This window comes from Pseudopodoces humilis, chromosome 6 (assembly GCF_049639895.1).
Source record: "Pseudopodoces humilis isolate 2021_Gansu_Grassland_sample_001 chromosome 6, ASM4963989v1, whole genome shotgun sequence".
Classification (NCBI taxonomy): Eukaryota; Metazoa; Chordata; class Aves; order Passeriformes; family Paridae; genus Pseudopodoces; species Pseudopodoces humilis.
In genome coordinates, this window is record NC_142205.1 from 32,322,339 (window position 1) to 32,350,172 (window position 27,834).

At 37.3% G+C, this 27,834-nt stretch overlaps 1 protein-coding gene across 3 annotated transcripts in view; it reads right to left on the reverse strand.

The window, feature by feature from the left end:
- The window catches only part of WWC2 (WW and C2 domain containing 2), a 95,745-nt gene that overhangs the window by 42,654 nt on the left and 25,257 nt on the right, over positions 1–27,834 (reverse strand). For 2 of the 3 annotated variants that reach the window (XM_088056261.1, XM_014261950.2), the window contains exons 2-4: positions 17,490–17,599; positions 4,866–5,069; positions 3,796–3,872 (exon numbers count right to left, since the gene is read on the reverse strand). In XM_088056261.1, the coding sequence (XP_087912387.1) occupies positions 3,796–3,872; positions 4,866–5,069; positions 17,490–17,599 (391 nt within the window). Of the gene's footprint in view, positions 1–3,795; positions 3,873–4,865; positions 5,070–17,489; positions 17,600–27,834 lie in introns of those variants that run through there. The other variant, XM_088056262.1, reaches the window with a different exon arrangement.

A 27,834-nucleotide genomic window follows, 5' to 3' on the forward strand; every position in this document is an offset into this window, starting at 1 on the left:
TCTTTAAAGTGTGGAGTCCAAGATTTTGGTATTTATACATCTACAGCTGGCTTGTTTGCACTCTACATACTGTTAGATATTGTTAGGCTTTCTAACTTTTCAGTCATTAAGGTGAAAAAAGGAAAAGCTAGAAGTCCACTGCTGTCACCTACCTTTAAAATTATTGTTTGTTTTTAAAAGCTCCTCTGATATTCAACTCTTGAAAAATTATACTAATATCAAGAACTTAGACCACTTTAACTGAAATTAATTTCAAAATATGTCTTCAAGATATTTTGTATCCAAATCCCCTTAGACTTCCTACTTGCTGATATTCTTCAAATAAAAATAATTTTTAAAAAACCTAAGCAAACAAAAAAACCCAAAAAAAAACCCACAACCAAACAAAAACAACCAACCAAACAAACAGGTATGTTTCCCAGCATGCCAGGTAACAAAAAGCACTCAGCATCAGAAGCTGCTGCAGCTTTCCAGGAGACTTAAAATGCTCTACATTTCTAAAATAACTAGTGATTTACACAGTCTTTGTAGGGTTGTGAATGATACTTAGACATTCCAGCTTACAGTTTCTGGCTAATGTATTTTCTGTGACAGAAATAAAATGCTTTTAATCTCTATTTTCTTCAAAGCAAAACCTGTTCTCTGGATAAGGGGTAATGTTCAGGCTTTTGGAAACTATCATACTATCATCACTAGTTGCTTTACTTGACAGAAAACTGTTTTTATTTAGACCGTACTGGATAGTTAGCATGACAAATAGACAATTTCTCTAAGTATACATTCAGTGCTCCTCAGCTATTTTCTCCTTTACTAGTATGAAAACTCCAAGAATAATTTCTCATGTGTTCTGATCAAGGTTAAGGAAAATTAACAGATATCACCTCTGTGTTCCAGTTAAAGTGTTGTGTAAAATATGAAACAAGTCTGAATTTTTCTGAAAAATACAGGATGGCTAAACCTTTCCCTTTCAAAATCAGAAACATGTAGTTACATTAATAGCAGAAGGCATACTTGATTTCAACTTAGAGGATTGGATCTCTCAGAAACCCTTATATTTTTCCTCAAGATCATCCTCTGAGTGTCCTCTGCTGTACTTAATCATCATTTCATTATCAAGAAATGTGAGTTGGGTGCATTATCCTAGAAGGATGTGACCTACATTGAAATACAGCCTCTGTGTTTACTGCATCATCCCTGCATTAAACTATTCTTAGGCTCCTTGTCTTCTCCTTCAAAACTTTCATATAATTCCTGCACAACTCTTTACTTGTTCTAGCATTCACCCCCTTCCTACTGCTTCTGCATATCATCTTCAGCCACCTGACAGATCTCTCTTTCCTACTCCTAACCACATCTTCAAGCAGGCTCCTGTGCTAACCCCTTTCTTAACACTCTAGTCCTAATGGAACAGAGCCACCCTCCCCAGCCCCTCCACCCCTTGTTATTTTATAAAGGTGCATTTCCTACTCACTTGCTGCATGTGCATAAAACTTACTGTGATCACATATGCTTTGTGCTGTTCGAGTTATCTTGCTGATTGCTAATTAAGACCCCAAATGGCCCCACTCAAAGTCTACTGCAGAATACGATCCCTCAATTTTAGTCCAGTGAGAAAAATATTTCTTCTTATTATTTCATTTAACAGGTGTCTGATTTCTGTCATATTTTCTCCATGACCTATATTGCACAACAGGCAGTTCATGTATCCAGAAGGCTCCACACGCATATATTACACACAGCTAACAAGGAAAAGGCCAAAGGCCAATTCAGAACTTCCTCAAATGCTGTTTCCACCCTCCAGCCACCGTTAACCTGATGATACCAGTAAGCCTCAGATGCTGTGACACAGAGAAACAGGTTTAGTACAACTGATCTAACAAAGTGCAAAATCTAAGTAGCTGGCTAGCAGCTTACTAATGACTGTTTCTCATGAAGTCCATGCATGCATATACTGCAAAATGTCCAAAGCTGGCATATTAGCAAGCAACTTCAAACATTCAAAGAAGGGTAAACTGTGATAATAGCCATACCTCTCTTGCCATCTTCCATGACAACCACTTTCCAGCCCTAGCATCACAGGGTTCCACCTTTTCTTATCTCAGTTTTCATATCCAGTGGCTTTGGATGACCACACACTTTATGCTGATACAGATACTCTTGGACTGCACCCTTCTAAACTCTGCAGACAAGATTCAGGTCACCTATTTTAGGCATATATGCAGGACTATGCAATGCCAACAAACCAGGTGTTGGGAGCCAGCAGGATATTAGGCTCCTTGACTCCAAGAAACAATGAAGAGAGGAAAGCACCTCCAAAAAGTGAATTACCACGACAAACACATCTGATTCTCAACTTGGTGAGCAATTTGTAGATCTGCAGTCAATGGTAATGGGAAAAAGTAAGCACAGAACCATGCCTGAATTTTCCCCTCTTGACAAGTAGATGACTATACTGAAATTTCATTATGTGTTTTGTTCTTCAATAACATTGTAAATTTCCTAAATATACTGGTGATTGCCTTGCAAAGGAAACATCTGTTACTGCTCCACTCATTTTAGAAAGAAATTACTGCCTTGTTTCTTCTTTCTTGTTCCTGACAGGGTCCTTACTGGCTTTGATTCCCTCTACTAAGCTTAAAAAAATTTTCTTCCCACCTCCAGTATTCTAAGCTCCCTCACTAATCACCATCCCTTTGCTTTAATGGATAAGGGATTACAAATCAAGACTGGTTAGGATGAGCAGGTGTACTCAGGAGAGTAACATCCAGACATGAGTTTCAGAGTGCATTCCATCACTGATTTACACTGGGTTTTAAAAGTTGAATGAGCTATTCCAAAGTTCCTCTCAGACATAAATAGTCACAAATAATCACAACTCTTACTCCAGGTGAAGGAAGATGTTACTCTCTGGGGCTTCTATGAGTGCTGCTCTGTACACAAACCAGGAGAGGGCAATGGAACAGTTGAGTAAATGCTGTCACTTGTGCTGCTTCTGCTCTCCTGGAGTCTGTATTCCAGCCCACACAGAAGAACTGTGCTGTGAGGTGCTGTCTTTTTAACCTGCAGGTTTTGATGTAATTTTTTTCATTACTAAATACAGAGAGTGTAGGCTATCCATAAAACATTATATGCCACAGCTGAAATAAATGAAATCCCTAAAGATATTTTAAATGTCTTCCACACCATTTCTTCCTTATTCAAGATAAATTCACTAGGGACTAGCCTATGAATGAAAGTTCTTTATATGGAGTTTGTTACTGACCGTACTGAACACAGCTGACCAAACTATGGATTCATTAGAAATTTCAAAATCCAAACATAAACTTTCATGCTTGATCTGAACTGTTCCATTTTGACATAACAGAGGGGTTTCGCACCATTATTGAGAAGTATTTTTCAAACCAACAGAAACTTCTGAGGCAGTTCCAGCAGCTAATGATGCATTTCTCACAGAAGAAAGGTTGTGTAAAAACAGTTAATCTAGATGCAGCTCACCTTAGCCTACTACTTTTCCATTTTTACTCTTCCATTAGAAAACAAAGGCATACAACTGAAAATAATTATCATATTTATTTAAACCTACATCTAATTAGAATATCTGTCAAAGTTTCCCAGAAAAGTGTTATCTGAAAGCACCAGAGACAGCTTTAAAAATTTACTTTAAACCTCTGAATGGTATCTAATTAGAACATTAGGAGGTTTCAGTACCAGGACAAGATACACCTGCTAGTTCAAGCTATGCTTATTCTATAATCATAGACAGAATCCAGATGAACGTGAGTTAAAGACTCTCACCCTTAATCTTGTAGTGGAGATTTCAGCCTTCAGAATGTCAGGGTCATATTTTGTGCTTGATGAAGAGCCTGAAAACACTTTTTAAAAAAAGATAAAAAAGACAAATATTTAAATACTTTAAAATCACTAATTAGTCCATTCCTTGATGAATCCACATTGATCAAAACCTTAGAATATGCTCAAAAACATATAATACTTCAAAAGCTAGCCTTTTATAGAGTAGTCATCATTGCAGCATAGCAATAATTACTGAATAATCAAAATATTCCCCTTTTTCCCCCTCCCACTACCTTTCATTACATCTCTCTCCTCATTTATTTATCCCAGGATCCTTAGTTAGAACCTCATTCTCCCTGGCTTTCTTCCTTGCTCTCTGTTCCTATTCCTCTAGCTGGGCCATCTTGCAATGACTTCCTTCCTGAAAGCTGTAATTTTTAAGGAGATCTCAGGAAAGCAGAAGATTTATTCAGAAGTCTCAGAGATCTGGCACTCAGTTCTTCCACATATGTACATGCTCCTTTCATACACTATCTACTTCTAAGAGAGGTGTTTGGCCAATAACAAGCTTTGACAGTGCTTTTCCAGATGCCCATTCCCTGCCCAAGATAACAACCTGTATCTCTACTCCATCCCTGGTCACAGAACACAGGCTACAAAATTACTGTCTTCTCTTCCTATAAATCAGCAGCACATTCCCTTCTTGGTCTATTGCAGACACCTGTCAACACTGAAGGTCAGTTCAGCAAGCAGCCAGGAAGGCAAGAGATCCTATTCACTTTGAACATAGATTTGGCATAATTTTGCCTCAACAAACCGCATGACAAAATAGATTTCAGAGCCAACTGTTCTAAATCATGGCTCAAAGGAGTTCAATTGTATCAAAGAGAGGAGGATTCTCCGCAGCAGAATATCTTTGTCTTAAATAAATAAATAATCTAGGGATGCTAACTCTAAAAAAGCCATAGTACAAGGTGTTCCTAGCAAACCTTGAAAACTTATCCTAAAGAGAAACAGGATCCCCTGCAAGGCAGAGATCAAAGAAGTTACATTGTATTCTCTACTGTACTTACAGCTTGTACGAGAGCTTGATTTTTCTTTGTAGGCACCATTCAACCGTACATACTCATCCAGTGCAAGTGCTAGTCTCTGTTCTTTCACCTGGTACAGCTCCTTCTGGGTACTGAGAGCATCCTGGGCTATTGTAAGATAATCTTTTAACATTCTCTCTTGTTCTTGCCGCCATTGTTTCCTGGGATCTTCTATTTGTGTTGTTTCTTTATAGGAGAAAAATAAATGATTTAAAGAGACCTCTGCTGAAACCCACTGACCCAAAACTTGCTTCTTTTCCTGTAATTCACAGTTAGAGTAGTCTAAACCACAGTTTGCCTTTGGTTACTAAGCAGATGCCTCACTTCCTCTGTCACCACAGTGCATGTAAGAAACAGAATTCAAGGGATCAGTTGCAAAATTAGAAATTAGAGTAAAATAGACAAATGGTTACGCAGATCATTCCCATGTTGTCAACCTTGAATTAGCAATATCCTAAAACTCAAAAAAAAAATTTTTTTAGCATCAGAGTATTTGGAAATAATAGGATCAACAAAGTCTTTCAAGATCTTAAAACAATGCATTTCTGAACAAAAACTAAAATCAATCTTAGCTATTACATTTTTTCAACTCCCTTCCTCCCCACTTCATTATTTTTTACAGCCATATGTTATTCAGATTTTTAGTGGTTATCTCTCTCCTTTCACTCTATAAAAACAATTTTATCTTCCCCCCTGTAACTGAACTAATAGATCATTAACTCTCCAGCTCACCTTTCCTAACTCCATCCCTATGCTGCTAGACACATGAACCAACACTCAACTCTCTTTTATGGCCAACAGAGAAGGCTTCCCTCAGTGGGCACTTCTGTCTGTCAAAGACAGGTGTCCAAGATCTGTGGGACCAAACTGCTTTTCTGAGATGTCTCCTTTTCACCGACTACTCAGGTAATAAAAATGAGTAGGCCTTTAATTTACAAAGGGCTTCAGGTAACATTTGAAGTCCAGCAGCCACACACAACACAGACTTGCATAAAATACATGGACAAGAGGATCAGACATAACAGAGTGGTATATGAGATCAATCTAACTGAAGATTTTAAGATTTTATTTCTAATGCAAACATACAGAGAGGATTATATATGGTTGAATGTTCAAACTTATCAATATTTCCTGATTTAGTTGAGCACTTTTTGAAGCTGTAAAATGAATATTCTTCCTTTAAAGCTGTACTAAGTACAAAAACATTCTCATAAGATGTAGCCATGAAAAGTCTGAAATCTAAATGCAAATGTGTACCACTCTTCTTAAGTTACATTCTGTAAATCTGCATAGATCTACAGAGATAAAAAGTAACATTTGGTACCAAAATATTTAAGTGCAAAGTATTCACTTCAGAATTTTTCTGCAAAAGTAGGAGGCACATTTGTTCTCTGGGTTAGATTTCTGCCGCTTTAGTCCTCTGAATTGCTTTACTGTTGGAACCAATGCAGGGAGAAAAAAATGGGAACAAGTGGCTGAAGATGTGGAGAGGAAAAAGAACTGCAGCCGAACCAATGTGATTGCTCTAAACTGTAGCTGAAGTGCACTCTTGGGAGAAGGCACTCTTTCAACTCCATGTAAGAAAGCAAAACAGCTTGTGTAACAGCAGAAGCTGATAAGGACAGGACCTGGTTAAAAACAATTTCTAATAGTCTACCAGTTTTTCAAAAGCATTTTCTCTTGTTAATATCACAATATCTTGTTAATATCACAATAACAAAAAGACATACAAAGAAAAAGCAGCATCCCATAAAAAAACCCCGTAGAATCCTAAAATGACAATCTCTATGGAGCTACTGATGCATTTAAAAACAATTAAATACATAAACACCCTCCCTCCACCATTTACAAACGTGACATTTCTACTTGGGAAAGGCATTTCTTGGATGCGCACGATGAATTCATAGAAAGTATAACCCACATAAACTCAAGTGTGGTGCATAAAAGATTAAAGCAGAAAAGCTTTATACACAGTTGGTTTTCCAATAACCCCAACAGGAATGCTCTCTCAAAAAAACTAGCTATGGCTACAGACACACATACACATATATCCGTGTTTATAGCCACCTGCTCTTTTACACAAAGATACTGGGCACACAAAGAAGCAAATCAATACCTTTTCTCTCCTAAATGGTCAACACATGTTCCTATCTGTGCCCACTTATTGTTGTTGTGCTTTAACACACTGCACATTCACAGTTATTTACACAAGATAAGAAGTGCTGGTTTCCAGACTTGTCCTTTTTTGTAAAGCAAGTTGAAGAGCATGAAGCAGAATTCTCATGGGTCAATGATCAAATACGATAAATGCAGTTATGGTGGTTTTTTAGATGAATGTAATGATGTGATTGTGTTTTAAGACTGCAACCAGCAGACACCAAATAATCTTACAAGATTGGAAGGTCTCATCTTCGAGCATGTTGCAGGTAATTGCTTTGTAGGTTTTAAGTGAGGATTGCTCAACATGCAGCCCAAAGACCAAATGTAGCCCGCAGAGTTCTAAAACATGGCCTACAGATGCCCTGTCCTTGTGACTGCAAGAGAAGGACAAAGCTGATCAACAGCAGATTATTTTGTATTGCTGACAAATACAATCAAACATTTCCTTTTTGCCTCTCCAAGCTGCAAGTACAAAACAATACTATGATTATATGAGCTAGCATCCTTTATACTGAGAGTCATAAATGAGTTAAAGGTGACTCTACATTTAAAAAAACTGCACACTAACTTCAGCATACCAACGTTTGGGCATTTGCATGTGTAGGTACATTGGCTGATCAAATTACTCTCAGTCAATTTTAACTGCATGTATTTATTCTGGAACAAATGCTCAGTTGTGAAAATACATCACCATGGAAAAATGGAAGCAGTATGAAATGACTATCCTAGAATGGTTACTTTTTATCAGAGAAGACTCTGAAAATTTTATTCTGTTCTCTTCTTAAATATTATGAATTTAAAAACCAAAAAAAGCATATCTCTTGTCTGGCAAGTTGTTCATATAATATATTTATATGTACGTATACATATTTCTAAAAACATGTGCCTGTATAGCAGCACCATATGTTTGTTCATCTATATTTTTCAGTTAGCTCTATTTTCATCAGTAGGTTTATTCCACAGAAGAAAAAAACCCCAAAGACAGAACTATGGATGATATTTCTGGTTCTGTAGCACTACATTTTGAAATGTAGCACTGAGAAGTATGTTCATTTCAGCACCTTCCAAGAGCCAATAACTTTTTATAAAGCAGCGTTCTTTCAAAAAATAAATATTTATACTTCTCAGGAAAGATAAGGATTTTTTTCCTTGGACAAGAATGTTTCAAGCACCTGCTGTTAAGGTCAAACTTGTACACACAAGAATATTATTGGGATAGTTACATGCGAATAATTGAGGGAAAAGTTTCCTGAACATTTGAAAACGAGTTATGAAGTCCTTCATGCTTAAATCAGAGTGAGATTTAAACCACGAAGAACATCCAAACTTTTTCCTCCCCTTACTATTCAGCAGCTAATAATAAATAAATAAAGTTTAAATAAAGTTAAATAAAGTAGGGAGATCTCATTTCTTTTTTAAGGCAGATAAATGTTCCCACTGGTGACTGCAACAGGATATGTTATAACCCTGTCTGCAGCAGATACGAATAATGCAGCAGATTGCCTGCTAGTCAGATGGGGAGATGTTATTTCTGCTCCTCAGGTGAGGAGTAAGCACTGGTAATGAACAGTAGACAGAACTGCAGAGCTGCATCTGTTCTAGGAAATGCAAACTGGACTTCAATCATCAACAGTGGAAAATGAACAAACCATCTCCGCTTGGCAGGGCCTCTCCAACATTTTCTGCATAAACTTAGGTGTGAACTAAAGAAACCTGCTTCAAATGGATCTTTAAATGAGTAGGAGTAGTACCTCAGGCTCTATGAATACTACAACTTAGATTTTTTTTTTTTTTAAATTGTGTATATCAACTTCCTTGTCCAAACAAAATGCAAAAATAATGATCCATAGTAACAGAATGAAAAGGGTGGCAGTGTGTGTAATACTCAGGTTACTTATTCCTAATTTGACTTGGATTTAGCATCCTGTAAGCAAAGGCTCTTGCAAAGCAAAATTACTCAATTCTATGAAGACAGCTTAATTTAAAACCAATTAATTAAACTTGAAAAAAATTACTGCAAGTGTATAGTTAATAAATTTATTTAAAAACCCCAATAAACAAGCAGTTTATTTCCTCCTTATTTTTAAAGATCTGAGTGACTAGCCACACTGGGGGGAAATTCTGTGGTCTCACACGGAACCACACAAAAGGCAGGATGGCACACTCCACCCAAGGACATTCCTGTCCCTGAAAGGATCACAGCCCTGTAACATAGAGGAGGAGGTTGTGCTGGCTTTAATCACACTGTTATTCATGAAATGCACTCTTCCTGGCTCACTGCCAGCCAAGTTTGAGGCATTAAAACTCAGCAAAAAAAAACCAAAAAACAAAAAACAAAAACCTGGCCAGAACAATAATTCAAAATCAAAATGTCAGGACTGACCTTATGCCTTGGAAATTTGGTTTGTTCTTTTGGCAAAAATACACTTCAATTGCAAAAATGTTACACATGTCTTTATAATTATACATAGGATATATATTGTATTTGGGATACAGGCCATAGTCAGGCATGTTATTTTTTTAAAATGAGATATTTTCACGTTACGTTCCTGCTTCCTATCAAGAAGTTCTGCCAAATTTTTACAGTCTACTTAACCAGAAGGAAACTATTACTTTATCAGCAGTAGATCTTATTTCCCTAAAATACATGGAATTACAATCCCACTAGAAAATCCCACTGGGAAGGGAACAGCTCCCTGACGCCCCACTGCTAAACATAAGAGAATTGGATATTTTACTACAGGATAAACAATATGTGGAAGCAATAGTTTTCCAATATCTCCCCTTGCCAAACAAAATAATAGTGTCAACTGGCTCTAGAACAACTAATATGTAAATAGTGTTAAGTCAGAGACACTTGCATTCAGGCAACACCGAGAACAAATGCTCTTAAGAGGTCCCTCAGAAAAAACAAGCCAGATAATCTAGATTGCTACTTGAGGAGGACAAATACACAGCAAGAGGAGAGAAAATCATGACATACTTTTTATTCTGAAGAGAGAACTCTCATCTGTTTAAACATATTCCCATATTATTTTAGATTGTAACTGTTCCAGAATCACCATCTCAGAAAAGTGGCTATCCCAAGGGAAACTAGCTAACCTGGCAAGAAATGAGGACCAGAGACCTAAGATCTGTAGGAAGGAGAGCAAGGGAGAGTTGCATGCCACAGCTGGAGCTGTGTAATCACTCTCTCTTTTGTCAGTGATGGTTTCTACCATTGCCTCAAACCCTCAGTCCCCACCTTTAGACATACACATGTTCTCTTTACACAGTCTGGTACTTACTCAATCCAGCATATCTGATGTCTGAAGCCCACCCAAACACTACCTGTCTCCAGAAGATGACATGGAGGCAGACACATCATGTCTGGTTAGCAGGTTAGCTGAGTTGTTATCAAAGGTCCAATGAGCCAGTACAAAGTAGGAAGAACAACTCAGCTGGGGAAAGATATTTTTTCTGGCAACAGTAAGCCTACTTACAGATCTAGTAATGCATTGCATTCATAAATATGGATCTACTCATCAATACTGTGTACCTTCACCCTCATATAACAACTTACAGGGATATTCCCAAACCTGTAAACCTGGGTTACCAGAAGGAGGCAACAAAACTGCAGTGGCTGAGCCCTGAAAAGGGTAGCTGTGACTGGTGCAGAGCTACTTCTCCATGTTGTGATTGAGCTCAATACTCTGTGCCAAGGTGGCAATTTCTCTGCCTGAAGCAATAAGTGATGAAAAGATAACTCCACTACACCTGACATCTCTGGTTATCTCACATTATAATTGGAGGACTACCCCTTCCAGCCAAATGAACCCCACCTTTAAGAGAATTGTGCAGACCTGAAACCCCTAAATGCAACAGCTGGCTACATTCAGGTTCCCTCACCACTGGAACTTCTCCTGACCCTAGCTGCTGAAGAAAGTGTGCAAGCTAAATAGAGACTGGCTTTTCAACAGTCCTCAATACTGTTGCTTTGTCAGGTTTACATACTATTCCATGGAGGTGGTTTGAGAAGGAGCATATATCTTGAAAGCATCCTACTGCATGCTGAGAGCAAGCTCCTGGTTAAGGGCTGCAGGCAAATCAAACTAGGGCCAGGTGCAGCAAAGGGAATTAAGATTTTAATGGTAGCCTGCACAAAAATGTCTCAAGATGGCACAAACAAAACCAAGAACAACCCTCTGACATATAATATCAGAAGAGGAAAAATGTTGTTGGATACCAACTACCACAGGATAGTACGAGTTAGCTAAGTGGTGGCTGATAAAAGCAATTTTATCAACAACATGACGTAATCACTATGGATATATTTATTCTACAAGTATATTCCACATTACTTGATAAACAAACTGGCTTTCAATCCTCCAGTACTTTTGCCTGCAATCAAAGAAAAATACACTTAGGAAAAGAAAGTGCAAATATTACCTCATTGTGCTTCAACAGGCATAACACATCTTGCAGGCAACTGGGATAAATGTTTAGCAAAGGAGCAATTGCACTGGCACTAGTTTCTGGGAGAATAATCAAGTGTTACTAGACTGTCTTAAGGAATGTACTTTATTGTTTACATAGCAAGTACTTTCTGAATTTGCTTTTCCTTATTCCTTTTTTCCCCCTGCTTTTTAAAATACTTGGTATTCAAACTCAAACAACAAGAAAAGCAATTTGTACTCAAAAATTTGTAGAAGGTTTCACAAGTAAATATTGCATCATTTCACACTGACATTTTTGTTCCATAGGTACATAAAAATAAAGAATTGCACATTACAGAGACAGCAGTTTCAGTAAGACCATGCAAGCCAAAAAGATGACATATTAAAAATGATCTAACACATTGCTGGATACTCAAAGAAAATAACATTCTATCACATAATTAAATGGAATATGGGTTTTAAAGAGAGACATGGATGAAAACTAGAGTATGTTCAAAACTGACCTCTCTACAGGTTGTTTCCTGCCATCAAATATTCATACAAAAAGTGTCCCCTCTCTTCCAGACACTTTCTTAACTTTTCCATAAAATAATTTTGCTCTTGAATTTGAGCAATGAGAGAAAATGAGAACTTTTTCCAGCTATACTGTCCAAGTATGAGCAAATTTCCAAAAAAAATTAATTCAAAGATTTTTACTGTTGGTTTCCTCTAGATATGGGGCAGCATATGCTTATCTATTTCAGAGTCAAACGCAGTAGAAATTTGAGGATTTTGTTCTACATTATCAAGCAAGTAGGTAATGTTCTACTGCTAAGACTAACAGAACAAAGACATAAGAAAAAGATGCAAGTATGATCTTTACATAAATGCCATCTTTAATGCAGAGCCTTCACTACTTGAGCCTCCTGTAGCCAGCATGCACCAGATTACTCTAATCCCCTCCTACAGCCAGAATGCGGAGAAAATACTTACAAAAAAGAGTCAAGGTAAGACACATCACACTTGGGTTTCTGACATGTGCATTTGCTAAGAGTAAAGAGTCTTCACAATTGGTGTCACGTCACCACTTGCATACAAGATGGTGGTAGGTCATGGGAACAAAGAGGGCACATTTGATATGCCACTTGATGATATGCCACTTGACTCCCTCAGGATATTGGTGATTGCAGACTCGTGGTGGGATTTTCAGATTCCTCCTTTCCTGAGAATTGATCTGGCCTACTTTCATAGATGTAGATGTACTAGACTCCCAGGCTGAAGCAGTCTATCCACAGAAGTCCCTGTGTTAGATAAACCAGTTGCACAAGCATAAACTAGCATGAAAGCCTTTATGATTACAAGAAATAGAACTCTTGTAGTTAAAATGTTGTGCCGTAAGTGTGAAACTGTACGCAAATAGCTATTCTTTTCACTATTTTTTTTATCATCACTGACTCAAGTTTTGATTTTTTTGTGGATGAAACAGTGATTGAAGGATGTTTCTGGGAAAGACACATTCATGCTTCCAAAAGGGACAATTAAAACTAAGTAGCAAGGAGTTGCAGAAGCAGAGAAGGTGGTTGTCCAACTCCATTTTGAAGAAAAGTGCTGGGTAGAGTGCAGGGAGAAGAACCATCATACTGAATACGAAGTAAGAATGGCAAAAAAAAAAGTGATGTGATGGTCTGAAATTGTACTGGGCTAGGAAAACTATTCCTTCCTATCAATATCTCAATATCTTTTAAACTCTGTCACTCATTGCCATTCTGCTACCTTTGCCACTAAACTAAGAGCAGAGTATTTATGAATTAACTAGATCAATGCAATGAAGAAAGCAACCACTTCCTTGTTATTCTTGAGACTTATCTGAGAAGATGAGAATTGAAAGTAAAGGGGGTAAGTTATTTAGGAACAGATAGGGTGCTGAAGTCAAGGCAGAACTTGTCGCTCTACAGGATTCCCTTAGACGGTGCATGTCAAACCCGAAGTTTCCTTTTCTTTCTGCCATTATCTCCACAACTGTTCATCTAAACACACCATAGATTGATCCACATCAGAAAACCTGACCAGCTGAGGGGGGGAAAGGAGGTGGAGAACAACTCACACCTCAGGAAGCAGAGTGCTTCCTGTTGTCCATGTTCACTGCATATCCTCATGCAGACACAATGTGGGGACAGGAACCAGAGCAAGCATTGACTTCTACTTCAGCTGCTACCACCACCTAAGAAGTGCACCTGGAAATCACAGCCTCAGAGTGAAAACTGGTTCCTGCCAAGCCTGCACATGGAACATGAAAATTCAAGGGTGTAATTTCAAAATGCCTTTAACCACTGCTACTATGAAAAGTAGCTATCCTCCATCTCTTCCACCTGACTGTTCATTCATATCCCCTGGTCACCTTCCTTTTCTTGCCTGCATAAATAGAGGTGTGGAAAGGAGAACAAATAGCAGTTGTTTTTTTTTTTTACTTCCATACTGGATTAGTTTCAACTTGAATCAGCTCCCTGATCTGATTCACTGTCTGGCCATGCAAATGCTCATGGCAGTATAATCAAAAACTTTGCAGGGACAGAACAAAAGGCCAGAGGTAGCAATAGAGCAGGACCAATACTTTCAAAGATTGTATCAGCTTAAAGGTGTTTGCAAATCCAAGCTCTAAGAACGTAAATGTTTTCATCTCAGACACTTAATGCTTGATGTGGAAAAGCCCACAGGAGAATTGGAAAAAATTAGAAAGTGATGACTTTGCCTGCAGATATAAGAAATAAAGTGGACTAATAGTTATATGTTATTTTCAGTATTGCCTTGAGTTCCTAACCATGTTATTTAGCAAAATTAGTAAATGTTAGCAAATAAGCTGAAGTAGATGAACACATGAGAACAAGGTATGCAATAATGATTATAGGAGTCAACTGCATAAGTCATAAAATCTTTGGACTTTTCTAAACCACAGTAATAAAGATCCTGCACAAAAACTCCTCAGGCGCTGCCCACTAAATAATATCCTTTCAGTCATCCTCTAACAAATGGGGCTACTGAAGAATAGGGTAAGCATTTATGTTCTTACAGTATTAGCTACCCACATCATATGCATGTTCTGCCTTGCCAGATGGCCTGTAATCTGGTCTCTCTTGAAGCTGAAAGCATCACATTAAATCTCCTAATTGGGGTAATATATTCATAAAGTAATGACCTCAGTCAGTGCTTCTCCAAGTGGGTTACATCATCCAAAAGGATCATGAGAAAGCTCTAGGGCTGTTGAAAAACCCAAACTGTATTTGGGGGCAAAAGAAAAAAAATTAAATATAGAAAATATAGAAAATGTGAGATGACAATAAAACTAAATTATCCTTAAACATATTGACACCAAAAGAATCTGAGGGATTTTTCTATATTTGCACACTGCTCACAGACAATTCTTAACCCTCTGTACAAGAGAAGAGTAGGCTTTTCTCAGGTTTATGTGAGAGAAGAGAAGGAAAAAGATCAAGACAAAGAATTGCACAGATGAGGAAAATACTTTGAAAAAAATAAAATGTATATTGATTTACATATTTTTTGAAAAAAATTACTTTCTACAAATTCAGTAGATGTTTCAGAACTTTGCCAGGCACAGTCTAATACTGCTTTCTCTAAATTATTGGGAGTTCCATCAATATCCACTGCAGTAAGTACCTATCTGATCATTAATGGAAACTCCACCCTTACCATTTTCAACCTCAAATTTTTACAGAAAAGGAGGGAACAACCTTGAGTAACAACCTGCTCCTCAGCTCACTGGGTTGGTCTGAGAAATGTAACAAAATTGGAGCCATCATAGTAAAACTGGTCCAAGTCCTGTGGACAACCTTAAACTTCACAGTTGGAACAAAAGTAGCTTTGTAGAGAGGCAAACAGTAGGAACAACACTAGAAAAGCAAATGAGAAAAAGGACAGATAAGAGAGAAGCTATTCAGAATAATTAATTATGGGATGCAAAAAGAGAGAATCAGTGGACCTTTCCTCAAACATTTTGCTGAAATAAATCCAGCCAAATGGCAGTGAACATGAAGCATCGTTAGTCACCTCTCCCTGCCTAACACATGGGAGTAGATTTCTTCCCAAGGTGCTATCCCTCAAGCTGCTACTTATGAGTCCTGAAATTCTTCTTTATCCAACCTGTTTTTCAGGCATCTATCTATTTGTTCTTCCTCCTAGCAGTAGGTATGTTTTTTCTCCCCCATTTGGCTGCTTTGTCCAGTAGCAGAGAGAATTAACAAAACTACTTTCAAAAGAGTAAGTCTTCCTTGTTCTAATATAGCTACTCTCCTGACAAGGAATTTTAACAGTTCAAATCCAAAAAGCATACTCAGCACATCTGACTTATTACAAAACTAAAAAAGCACTAAACAGACACAACAACTGTTTTCTAGAAAGGCTTTTCTCCACTAATTTCAAGTGACCTCCATGCCAGAGATTTCAATAGCATCAAAACATTGCATGTACCCTAGTCAGAAGAAGTTATAATCTCCATATCTCGCACATCAAACAAATGACCTACTTGTAAGATCCTTAGGCAGTTTACCACCCAGCAACTGAAGAGTACTCTCACAAAAAAACATTGTGCAAAATACAGTGTACAAAACTAAAATTCACCACTTTATAAAATAAGTTTCACTGAAATTGCTATAAAGGAATACACATATTAATATAAGAGGAATCAAGTGCACTACTGAACAGTGGATGTATATTAAGTATATGAATATACAATTAAGTATACCAAAATTTCAAACCATTAATAGCTCATAATATTCAGGAATTCACCTTCAATGCACAGGAGTAACATTTAAAAGTAAAGAAAGCATTTAAATTATTTCTTAAAAAAAGGTAACAAAAGGTAACAAAACAAGAGGTTTTCAGAACTGATAAAAAATTTTGAACATACATTAAATAAAAAGAGCATAATTATCAGAGCACACTGATCTGAAAGCACTCTCAAAACACCCAGAAATGCAACTGTCCTCTTAAAATTTTACAGGTGTATACCCCATAATTTTGGCCTAAGCAGAAGTTAGAGACAAATTTAAGATGAAAATCACATTTAGATTCAGAAGAAAACCCTTTTGAATTCAGTCAAGGATGCTTGTATGTTTAAAAGTTCTTGAGTGTCTAACACTATATGTAAGATCAGAGGACTCTCATTGCAAAGCAGGGCTGTAAGAGCACAAATAAGGTTATTGGGTGGGATTCAGGTCTATATTAGGTGTCTATTTGCAGGTGCTCAACAAGTACACCTGATATCTAATGTCCCATTTAAATTATCAGAGTTCTAGTCCAACTCAACCAAAGGAGGTTAAATCATCTCATCAGCAAAGCAGATACCCAACCAGTCAGCTACATCACATTTTACATTACTCCAGCTGAACTGACTAGAGAGTACTGACTGGAAAAACAGCTTAGACAAGGCAGGGTGGATTCACTTGCCCATACATTTGAGATGCCATTAAGAAGGTCACCTGCCTCTTACTGTCCATGCCACATCTATGGACCTTGTGCAGTTGCCTCTGCTAATTTTAAGCATCTGAAATGGCTGTAGATACCTTGTAATTTTTAGGTAAGTACAGGTACTGCTAGCACAGATGCAGGTACCTAGATTCAGGTGTTGATCTCAAATAGAGTCTTTGCCATTGTGCTGTTAAAGACTATTTCTGGGAAAATAGAAAAACATATCACTACGGAGTAATAAATGTATAAAGAGAAAATATAAATGCTTTCAGGAATATATTCATTTCAATAGGTCTAAATACCATTGTATTTCATGTTTTGCTAGTTTTACACGGTTTAGACATAATCACCATGCAATTAAAAATATACATAGAAACAGATGTAGCCATTTTCTACCAGCAGATTTTCTTGCAAGCATTATAAAGCCAATAATGCTATACCAAAGGCAAATTTTCCCCAGTATTTCTATTCTAATCAAGAATTCTGAGCCTAACCAAGATAAGTCGCCTTTTATAATCAACATGGCAAAAAAGTAAGAAATACTTACGGTTTATGTGATCAATATAGTATACACCAATCTGAGGGTCATACGTGGCTTCCCATCCCCATGGCAATTCATCCCCAACACAATCCGCAAATGACAAGGGCTTTGTTAACCTACAACAAGGAAACAATTCAGTGATATAGCTTTTCTCTCTTCCATATATGTTTGTTATTCCTATTTTTATAATTTATTAATTATTAATATTAATTATTAATTTATTATTTATTTTGCTAATTCCTATTATGACAGAAGCTAAAGAAACATAGCAGGGAAAAAGGAGAGCAAGTTTTTTTCCCCTCTTAAAGTATTACTTCAAACATTTTTCAGTACAGGAATTCAAGTGAGAAATCCACTGCAACACCCTTCACATCTGACAGTCTAAAAATAAACAACAACCAACAGCTTTAAAAAAAATAATTTCCTATTTGTCCCCGTGAAAACTGCTTGAGATGGTGAAGAGAGCGCAAGATTTCAAGATCAGTGTTTCTAATGACCAGAGACAGGGAAGTGAGAAAAGAGAATACAACCACCTAAGATGAAGTTAGCAGCACTTATCAATCCCTGCACTTGAATAAAACAAGCAGCAGTGTGTTCAGGGTTGACATTTTATAAGTAACATTTAATGGGCTTTAGATATTCACATGGTGCTTTTGTAGAAAGACAGATAATTAAAGTTTTTTCACTTTAATAATAGAGCACCTATTTGATATAAGAACTAGAGCGATAAATATTATACATGGGCTCTTTTCCAACTGAGGCTGAGCAAAGCTTTATGGGATCATCTTTTGGTCCTTTTTTTGAAAAAATAAATTATTATTGAGCTTCCTGTTGATAAATGCACAGATAAATGCCATCTCTAACATAGTGATATATCTAATAGGAAGAACAAGCAATTTAAGGTTTTATTGTCACCATAGTGACAATAAGATTAAGTAGATATCTAGAGTTTAAAAAAAAAATCCTCAGAGTGACATGATGAAGCCCAGTTTGTGGGACACACAAGCAGCACTCCTTTACTCACTGCTGACTGTTTTATCACCTAAGACTGTTTTTTCATCTCACCATTAAAATTCTACACAAATAAAAAGCTAATTCATGTGTTTCAGGATTTTTTCTTTATTAATTCCTGGCCAAAAGGAAGAGTTTTATTGACACTTTACTGAGAAGAGAAAGAGAAAACAATAGTACATTTTACCTCTTACAAACTAAATTGGATTTTGTGTACAAAACACCAGATAAAAAGTACTTTACAGAAAAACTAAATTCTTTATGCAGCTGAAAAAAATAAATTTAAGCACGAATTTGATTTAGAAATCATTGTCCCACTATTATTTTTATTATCATCATCATCAATGGATATGATCTACCAATTCCTTAAGTTGAATAGTATTCCTCCAAGCTAGGGTTGCAGAAATCACAAAGAATAAGGCTCTTAGGATTCAAAACATTTTTAAATTGCAAGCTGGAATCGACTTTCTCATATTTCTCCAAAGTTTACATCATAATCCTGTGAAGCTCACTAACACTGTATTTGAGGTTCTGAACAAATTTTCAAGTATAACACAAATTCCCTAATTTATTGCCAAAGCATAACACAAATTCCCTAATTTATTGCCATTTATAAACTGCTATGTTAAACCACTAAACTTTGCACTAAAAACTACTATAAAATACAGATGAAATGACCAATGTGGTCATTTTTGGATCACTAGGTGACCTGGTTTAGGGCATATACAAAAATATGGATTATAAGTAGCACAAGTAGGTTGTCAACTCGCCAGTGATTTCCAGTGAAGAGGAGGTCTATAGCAAGATAAGCCAGTGTATTGTATCCTCTCACACTGCTGACCTGCCTTTTTAAATCCAGACACTGGCACAGCTCTGAGTGGGGCTGCTCCAAGGACTCTCCAGAAGCCCCAGCTCTGACCTGCCACCTTGCTCCTCCTCTCTGGGCAGCAGAAGCTGTGCTGCCATGGCCAGGATCCAGCTGTGCAGCTCAGCAGGCCAACAGCTGGCTGGCCTGCTGTCTGCAGCTGCCTAGTGCCGCTGTACCACGCACACCTGCCCAAATGCTGCCTGCTCACAATTACCAGCACCACTTCAAAGATTACTGCTTTGTTGTAAATAGTAATTGCTAGAGAGAAAGGGGTGGCTCTTAGGGAAGCAGGAGAAGCCTTCCAAATGCAGGATAAACACAGGCACAATTTCAGGCAGGCAGCATGCAGCAGACTGAACACAGGGCATCCGTGTCACAGTTCCCAGGCCACTAATGCTCAGAGGAAGCATCAATCATGTAAAAGCAACAGTGCTTTGGTGAGTCTGGTTAGTCATGAGAACAAGATGTGCCAACTACAAGGGCACACCTACATGTGAAGAAAGTCTTGTCTCAAATTTGATTACACGTGTAGATGTACGTGAAACAAACTGAATAAAATTAAAGTTCAGTGTCATCCTTAGCCTTCACATTATAATATTAACTCAAAATTCAATTCATGTAGTTCAAGAAGAAAAAATATTTGAAATGCCTTTTAGCGACATAGAAATCCTAATATGATTCAAAATATAAACAGAGCCAGATGGTTTTTAATAAACATTCAATACTTTCACCAAAGTTACACACCAGAGCTAGCAACAGTCATGACGTGATTTTTAGATCACCTCCACAGGAGGGATATAAGCCCAGTACAACCCTGACTTTTCATCTGCACTCTACACCAATTTTATTTTTAATAAAATATTTCTTACTATAAATAGCACATTCTCTAGGTTAGGCTGCAGTCAACTCTGATCATGCAAATATTCCATCCAGGTGTTCTCACCTGTCCAAAACCAGATACCATGGGAATGAATAACAGCCATCCTCTCATCCCAGACACTCCATAAATTAAAGAGACACTAAAAATCTGTAGAAAAGTACTTGAGTGACCCACACTAGACCTTAAACAAAATGAGAAGAAGAGGGAGACAGAGGTCCAAAAAGAGAGGCAGCATAGCACAATTTGTTTTATGAATTCTGCTTCGCCAGATCATGCTTGGACATCGCATCCTTAAGATCTGAACTATGTCAGAACTGTTCCAGAGTAGACTTTTAAAACATAAGAAGGTTTGTACATAATAAGATCACAACTACTTAAGAGGGTAACATTTCCATTACTCCCTTTTTCGTTCCAGAGTCCTTAATAACACACAATTTTTGAGCCTGATGTGTCATTTTACAACTGAGCAGCAATCAGCACAGGGTGATTGATATCTGATTGCTTATGGCCCTCAGAACTGCCTCAACATAACCGCTATTTACTTTCAAAATACTTATGACAAATGGATGAAATTAACACAACATGAAGCAAGAGAAAATCTGCAAGACAAAAGCAGAGAGTTACAAGATGTAATTGGACAGGAAATAATATCTAGGAACAGGGACTGAAGGAATCTTGTCTGTGTGAAGATCATTATCTGTGACATAGTAACCTATGATAGATGAACTGGCATTACAGTCATTAAACACGAACCAAGAAAAATGAGGTTTATTACACCATAATAGAGGATTAAGTGCTGCATGTCTTGGGCACCGATATTCTGAGATAGTTCATAACACTGTTTCAGTTTGTAGCCATACATTTACATGTTCTTAAAAGAATGCCAATACTCTAAAAAGGATGACATCAAAGTTCACATTTAGTATCCAATGAAGTTCAATTAGTCAAAAAAAGGCTTGGATTTCTTTAATGCATATCATTAAGCTCAAGTATTCTCACCTAGGGACTCCTTTTTCTTTAACCTTAGTGAGCAAGGGGCAGGTGTAGGTATGGAGAAGTGGCTATTTTAAGGAAAACCAGGAAGTGTTCTGCAATTCCATTATGTAAACAAGGCATGATTATGTCAATCACTTCACAGGTACTTGGGGAGACTTAGGAGGCAAATACAGTTTACCAATTGAAAATCTCTATTATCATAACAAATCCACAGTTTTCTTTCAAGTTTTCAAAACATGGGGTTAGCTAGCTAAGCTCTTAAAATGCAGATTCTGCAATGATATATGTGTTATCATTAACAGTTGTTCTTGCATCTACAGCCATACCTGTGTGGTATGGTGGGGTTTGGAGTACACCTGTAAGAGTAAGTGTGTGTATGCAGCTAAAATTAATAATGAATCATAGAACCACAGCATATTCTGAGTTGGAAGGGACCCAAAGAGGATCACTGATTCAGCTCTTCAGGGAATGGCCCACATGGGGATGGAACCCAAAACCTTGGTGTTACGAGCACCATGGTCTAAAAAAAACCATGAGGCTGAAGATACTGGAAAATGGAACCATAGCTACAGACTGATGGATTGTCAGTGCAGAAATACTGCTTCATTTGGACAACACTCTTATTCGATGTAAATCACATTTTGAGGTCCCCAGATCACAGAAATATATAGAAGACAGGCTTCTTTCCAAGACTGGGGTCCACAAAAAAATGTAACATTTATTACATATACCAGTAAGACTATCTTTCTGTCAAGACACAGACAGCCCATGATACTTCCCATTTCTGTGATCTGAGAATATCAAGAGGCATGTTCTTAAAAATGTGTATGCACATATATGTATACACACACACACTATGAACAAACTGTTCTATGCAAGAGAAATGCCGGATTCTGCTGCATTCCTTCTCTGAATCCTTTTTCCTCCAAAATCCATTTAGGATTAAGTAAACTGTAATACTGAAACATAAGTTATGCATATTATGGTTAGTATTCTATCAATAGAAAAAAGAAGATGGTTACAATAGGCAGATCTCAGAAAAGAGCAGCAGGGGGAAAGAGACACAGATGTGAAAAATAACCCCACCCCACACAAATCTGAATATACTTTTCTTCAGTTAGAAAGGAAGAAAACACAGGTTTGTAAGAGGTACACAAATACCTGAGAATTATTAACAGGTTCACCTTAATGCCTTTCAAAACTACTTCCAAGAACATCTATTTTGCTGTGTGGAACTTGACTTACAGCCAAGATTTGTAGTTTGGAATTCACTTGTAACTAGGGTGAATGCTCAGTTTTTATACCAACTTCAATGTGCATTTGAGGACTTTCTCCAAATATCCAAAATGAACTCATGTGCTTTGTTGTGTAGCAAGATCCTACGTGACACTTATACAAAATGTTGTACAGATTAAATTTCACATTCATTCATTTCTCATATGTAATGATGTATATTATACATTAATTATTTTCTTTTACAATGCAGTACTTGCTAGCATTTTTTCTTGACAGAATTTTTTCTGAAAAATACACCTCTTTTCCAAACTCCAAGGAAATGAGAAGACAAAACAAAAGCTGCTATTCAGATGTGCAGAAATGGACAATCTATTAAAATGTAAGAGAAGAAATCCAGTGATGGAAGAATTGCATGCACATTTATTTGGAATCCATACACAGCTACAGAAGGGTCTACAGATGGTTTACCCACAGTAATACCCACCAATACAACAGTTTACAAAAAGTTTACTTCAAGCACTTTCAGTTAGCACAATTACACAGAATAGTAACATAAAATCAGCATCAACTAATTTTTCATTTTGCAAAAGGATGACTGAAAGTATTTAATTCTTATTTTGATCCATAGTTTGAGAGAAGCAAATGTAAAATTTTAATCAGTGACAGGAATGTACAAACAGAAGAAGAAAAATGTTCTCAATTCTTCACCAAACCTCCTGAATTTAGTGCTCAAGTCGGATCTCAAAATCAATTCAATTCTTACCCAACTTTCTGAAGCTATAGGCATTATTACTTTGAAGGGTGTATAAATATGCATTCTAATCCCATACTAAATATGCTTACAAAAATGGATTTTACTCACTTCAGGCACTCAAGATTAATTTCTTATATAAAATTCAGGGGTGCAATTAATCTCATTAACTTCAAAAAGTCAGTTACCTAGCCTGAATTACTCCTTTAGGTTCCCTAGGGAGGCAGATTCAGCACATCTATTTCATACCTGAAGGTTCCCCTCTTTCCCTGGTGAGTACAGGATTCTGAATGCATGAATCCTTAGCTTGTGCAAGGGTCACTAAATTTAAATGGGATGAATTCTGTAGCAGACAGCAGAGTGCACACAGAATGGCAAAAGAGACCCAGCTGTTGCTTCACGTTGCAGGTCAGAGTTAGAGAGAGGCATTGCTGCTCCCTATGGCTGAGGTCACTAACAGCATGAAAATTATACTTCATAGCAAACACAATTTTCTCTTCTACAAATTACACTGGCTGAAGCGGTAACAAAATGCATTTACTTTGTATTAATGCTATTAACTCTTAATTCTTTCCTAACTTTGAAAAGTGGTAACCAGGCTGTTTACCTGTCAAAAGGGGCAGAACTGGCCCACAAAACGCCCTTTTGCCGTATCCTTTGTTCATTGGATTCTATAAGTTATGAACTAGCAAATCCCACACAAAATCTCTCTCTTGAAAAAACTAATTCATGAGTCTGTCAACAGGATTTCTACTGCTAAACACCATGTTCTTAACACAGTAGTGCCTCCCATTCAGGTATCAGGCCAAGACGTTATGTACAAACTTTGAATTGTTTAGGTACATTCTCTTTTAATAAGGCTACTATTAAGATATAGCACCACTTTATTACAGGTATTATTTTGAAAGAGTAACTAAGTGGACATCAATACCAGAGTAGAACAGATCAAACAAGGAGCAGCATGGTCGCAATCCCAGCTTGAAATAGTGGTGCAAAATAAACAAATATGGTAAGGTCATGCATGTTTACCTTGCTCACAAGATGTGTGCAACCAAATGTCAACAAATTCCTGTGCTCAAAAGACAGCAAACATGCATGTTACCTTTTCTATGCCAAAACAGAATCACTAATAGCTCAAACTAAACCATTCCTTAATGATGAAATGTGTTCAGTAACATTAAACTTCTTAATAGCACTAAATGTATGCCTGTAGACACTAGCATGTGCACCACTAATGTGTTTGCTTTGTATTACACAAACATGCACACAGCAATAGAGGTTTATAGTCAAATGTTCATGGCTCCACTCCTGGCTAGAATGGATATGTAGCAGTTAACAGTACTGCATCTTCACCTTTTTACACCACTGGATACTCAAAAACTAATTGCAGAGACTGAACTCACAGCAGTTACACACTTTCTGGAGACAAAGATTTATTAACTCCAGCAGCAAGTATTTCCTGGATACATTTCATGAATTTTCACTTGTTTTCTAGATTTCAGATAATTTTGCTCCTGGTAATACAAAGACAGGTAAAACACTCAAATTTGTATAAGATTAGAAACTTGAAATAGGCACTGACTCTAGTTTTCTAAAAAAATATACAGGTATAGTACCACTTTTAATAGCTTGCAGTTTCTATCCTGTGATTGTTTTAAGTCCTTGAATACTTAAAACAGACAGCTGGCCTTAAAGAAATATATTTCTTGGTTTTACAGAGTTTCCTTGGTAAAGAAAAATGTACAAACATGCAGATGGAGAATTCTACTAAGAGACATACATTATTTCTCTACCTCACAGCAACACAGAATGGAGGGATATTATTTGAGATGTACTAGTGGGATAACAGGCTCACACAACTATTTAATAACCTCAAAAACTTAATTTCCAGTACTGAACTCATACTGAAGATGATTTGCTAAAACTCCCATTTATAAGTAAGCTGTGGGTTCACTAGATAGAACTATACCACATGCAATGATGTTTCAGAGATTATCTAAGACTTTGAAAAATACACTTGCAATTAAAAGACTTTTAGACCTGGGTCTAGCTAGCCAGCAACCCAGGTAAACACAATATTGTATTCAGGAAGCACACAAGGATCAAGTAGAAACTAAAATCTAATCTTTTTCTGTCCTTGTAGGGCTTGGGATTTAAAAAAAAAACAACTTTAGAGTACTGAATAAGTGGTTTCTTCTCTGTAATTTAGGCAAAGTACTCAAGGTGTTTTTTGAAATGCTTTGCTGAAAAGGGCAGTGTGTGGAGCAGTGTCTCAGTTTCCAGTCAGCCTTCCAGACAGCTGCACTACTGCTGCCATGTGAAGAGGCAATATCAGCCCATCATCAGTTCTGATTGCTGCCTTCCTGCAGACCAACTCAGTCTCCTACGCTGTAGCACAGCATGAACTGTTCAACATATTCAGCAAGTCCTGCTTAGAAACAGCAATTCTGCAGCTCACCAATGACAGGGTTTGGAGACAAGCACTAACTACACTAGCAAACTCTACTCCATTCCTCAAATATTTTCCAGTTCTTCTTGATTTAGTTAAACATTAAACTGCCAGGGCAAGGATGAAAACAAAACAACAAACCTTACTGCAACTGAACTACAACAAAATGTCTCCAATTCACTATATTTATACATAACTTACTAAACTTGTACAACATAGGAAAATCAGGTATCTTGACAAAAGTTCTATTTTCTAATATCTATTATGAACATAACCAGTTTAAGCCAATACTGAATTGGCTATTGAATCATACTATGAATTTTTGCTACAAAATTTGTGTTGTACATAGAGAGCAAGTTCTTCGAAACAAAAATATAACTGCAAATTTTTTGACTCCACTTATTTTAACAGCAGCACAAGTACTCAAAAGTAAAACATGATAGCAGAAATTGCTGAACAACAAAACCCCTACAGAACAAATGCTATAGTTTTAGACAAGTAAAGGACAATTCAAAGTGAAATCAGTAGGTTTTGGTTAGATATTAGGAAAAAAATATTTACTGTGAGGGTAGTGAGGCATTGGAACAGGTTGCTCAGGGAAATAGTGGATGCCTCATGCCTAGAAGTGTTCAAGGCCAAGCTGAACAGAGATCTGAGCAACATGGTTTAGTGAAAGATGCCCAAATCCATGGCAGGGGAGTTGGGACTGGATGATCTTTAAGGCCCCCTAATGTCCATTTTAAAAAAAAAACCCTTCCTACTTCATTTAGCAGTTTTGCAAGTGTAATGTAAAAACATCAGAAATTAAATGCTTGCAATATATTAACAATTCATACCATATATCAAAAATTCATACCCTTTTTATTTCTTTATTTTAAAAGACTTGTTCTCAATGGTCAAAAGTTCTACACATCCCCAAACTCCCCAGGCTTTATGCAATACAGAAAAGCTAAGGATGAAAATCTTAAATCTTAATCATCCAAAGACCTTGCCTGCTTCCTCCACAGAAAAGAACCCACACAAAATGGACAACTGATGTCCTTCTCACACACACACATGGCCAAAAGGCAGGAAGCAGAGAACACACAAGTGAAGCTTTCAGTCCAGCAGGCAGCAGACAGGGGGAGGTGAGTGCAGAGGGAGTGTGCTGCCTCCCAGCTCGCTATGAGATGCTGTGTGCATGTTAATGACTGCCATAAAAATGGGCTACCAGCAAGGAAGTCGAGCATAACTGCCTCCTTCCAGTTACAAAGCCACCGCATTAGCTCAATGTCAGCTCACTCTGTCCCCTCACAGGTGCTTCTGTGAAAAGGCACATGAACTGAATAGCTGAGACCCAGAAAGGGAAGAATGTATTTGGGAAGGAAGGGACCCACACCCACTGGTTGAAGGACCAGGTCAAACTGCCTGCTGGCTTGGTTTTTTGTTTCCTTTTCCTTTTGATTATGATAAACTGTTTTGGCTTTCCACTTCACAATTGCCATCAGTGAAGAAAAAACCCCCACGCTGAACTCAGCTATACATTTTGCCACATCATTTCATCGCTGAAAGTAGTAAAAGTGAAAAGGAGAACCAATATTTTCCAGCTCAGCATACCAGCTATTTGTTTCTGTAGGGCAAAGCCTCCAACCAAATCACTATTTTTAATTAATTTATCTGTTAAACGTTGCCAAGTTCAATGCAAAGATGACATTTTGAAAGGTTACAGGGAGAAGGGGTGTGTCCACAGAGAAATGGAAATGGGTACTACCATGAATGTTTTCTCCAGCGTTTTTCTTTGACGCAGCAGTTGGTCCTGCACTGGCATGTAAGCACTATAATATTAGACACCTGGAATGTGAGGAATGCCTGATAACCATACCCTAGCACAGGGATAATTCCACAGCCATAAACCAATGATATGACCTTTGCGCCTTTCCCCGGAAAGCTCAAATGCAGTGACATTATTAAAAGGCTGTTATGTGCAGTGTTGCTATAGGTTATTTATACATACATGACTGTACACTGTTGTTAGAGGGAAAATGTTGTCATTGACAGCACTGTTAAGAAACTTAGCTATTAATTTTAGTTTAATTACGTAAACACCCTGCTGCTTTCCCAGCAATTTTAAGTGCTCCCGATCCTCCAGTCTCTCAGTGTAAATCTGACTTAGAAACGTTT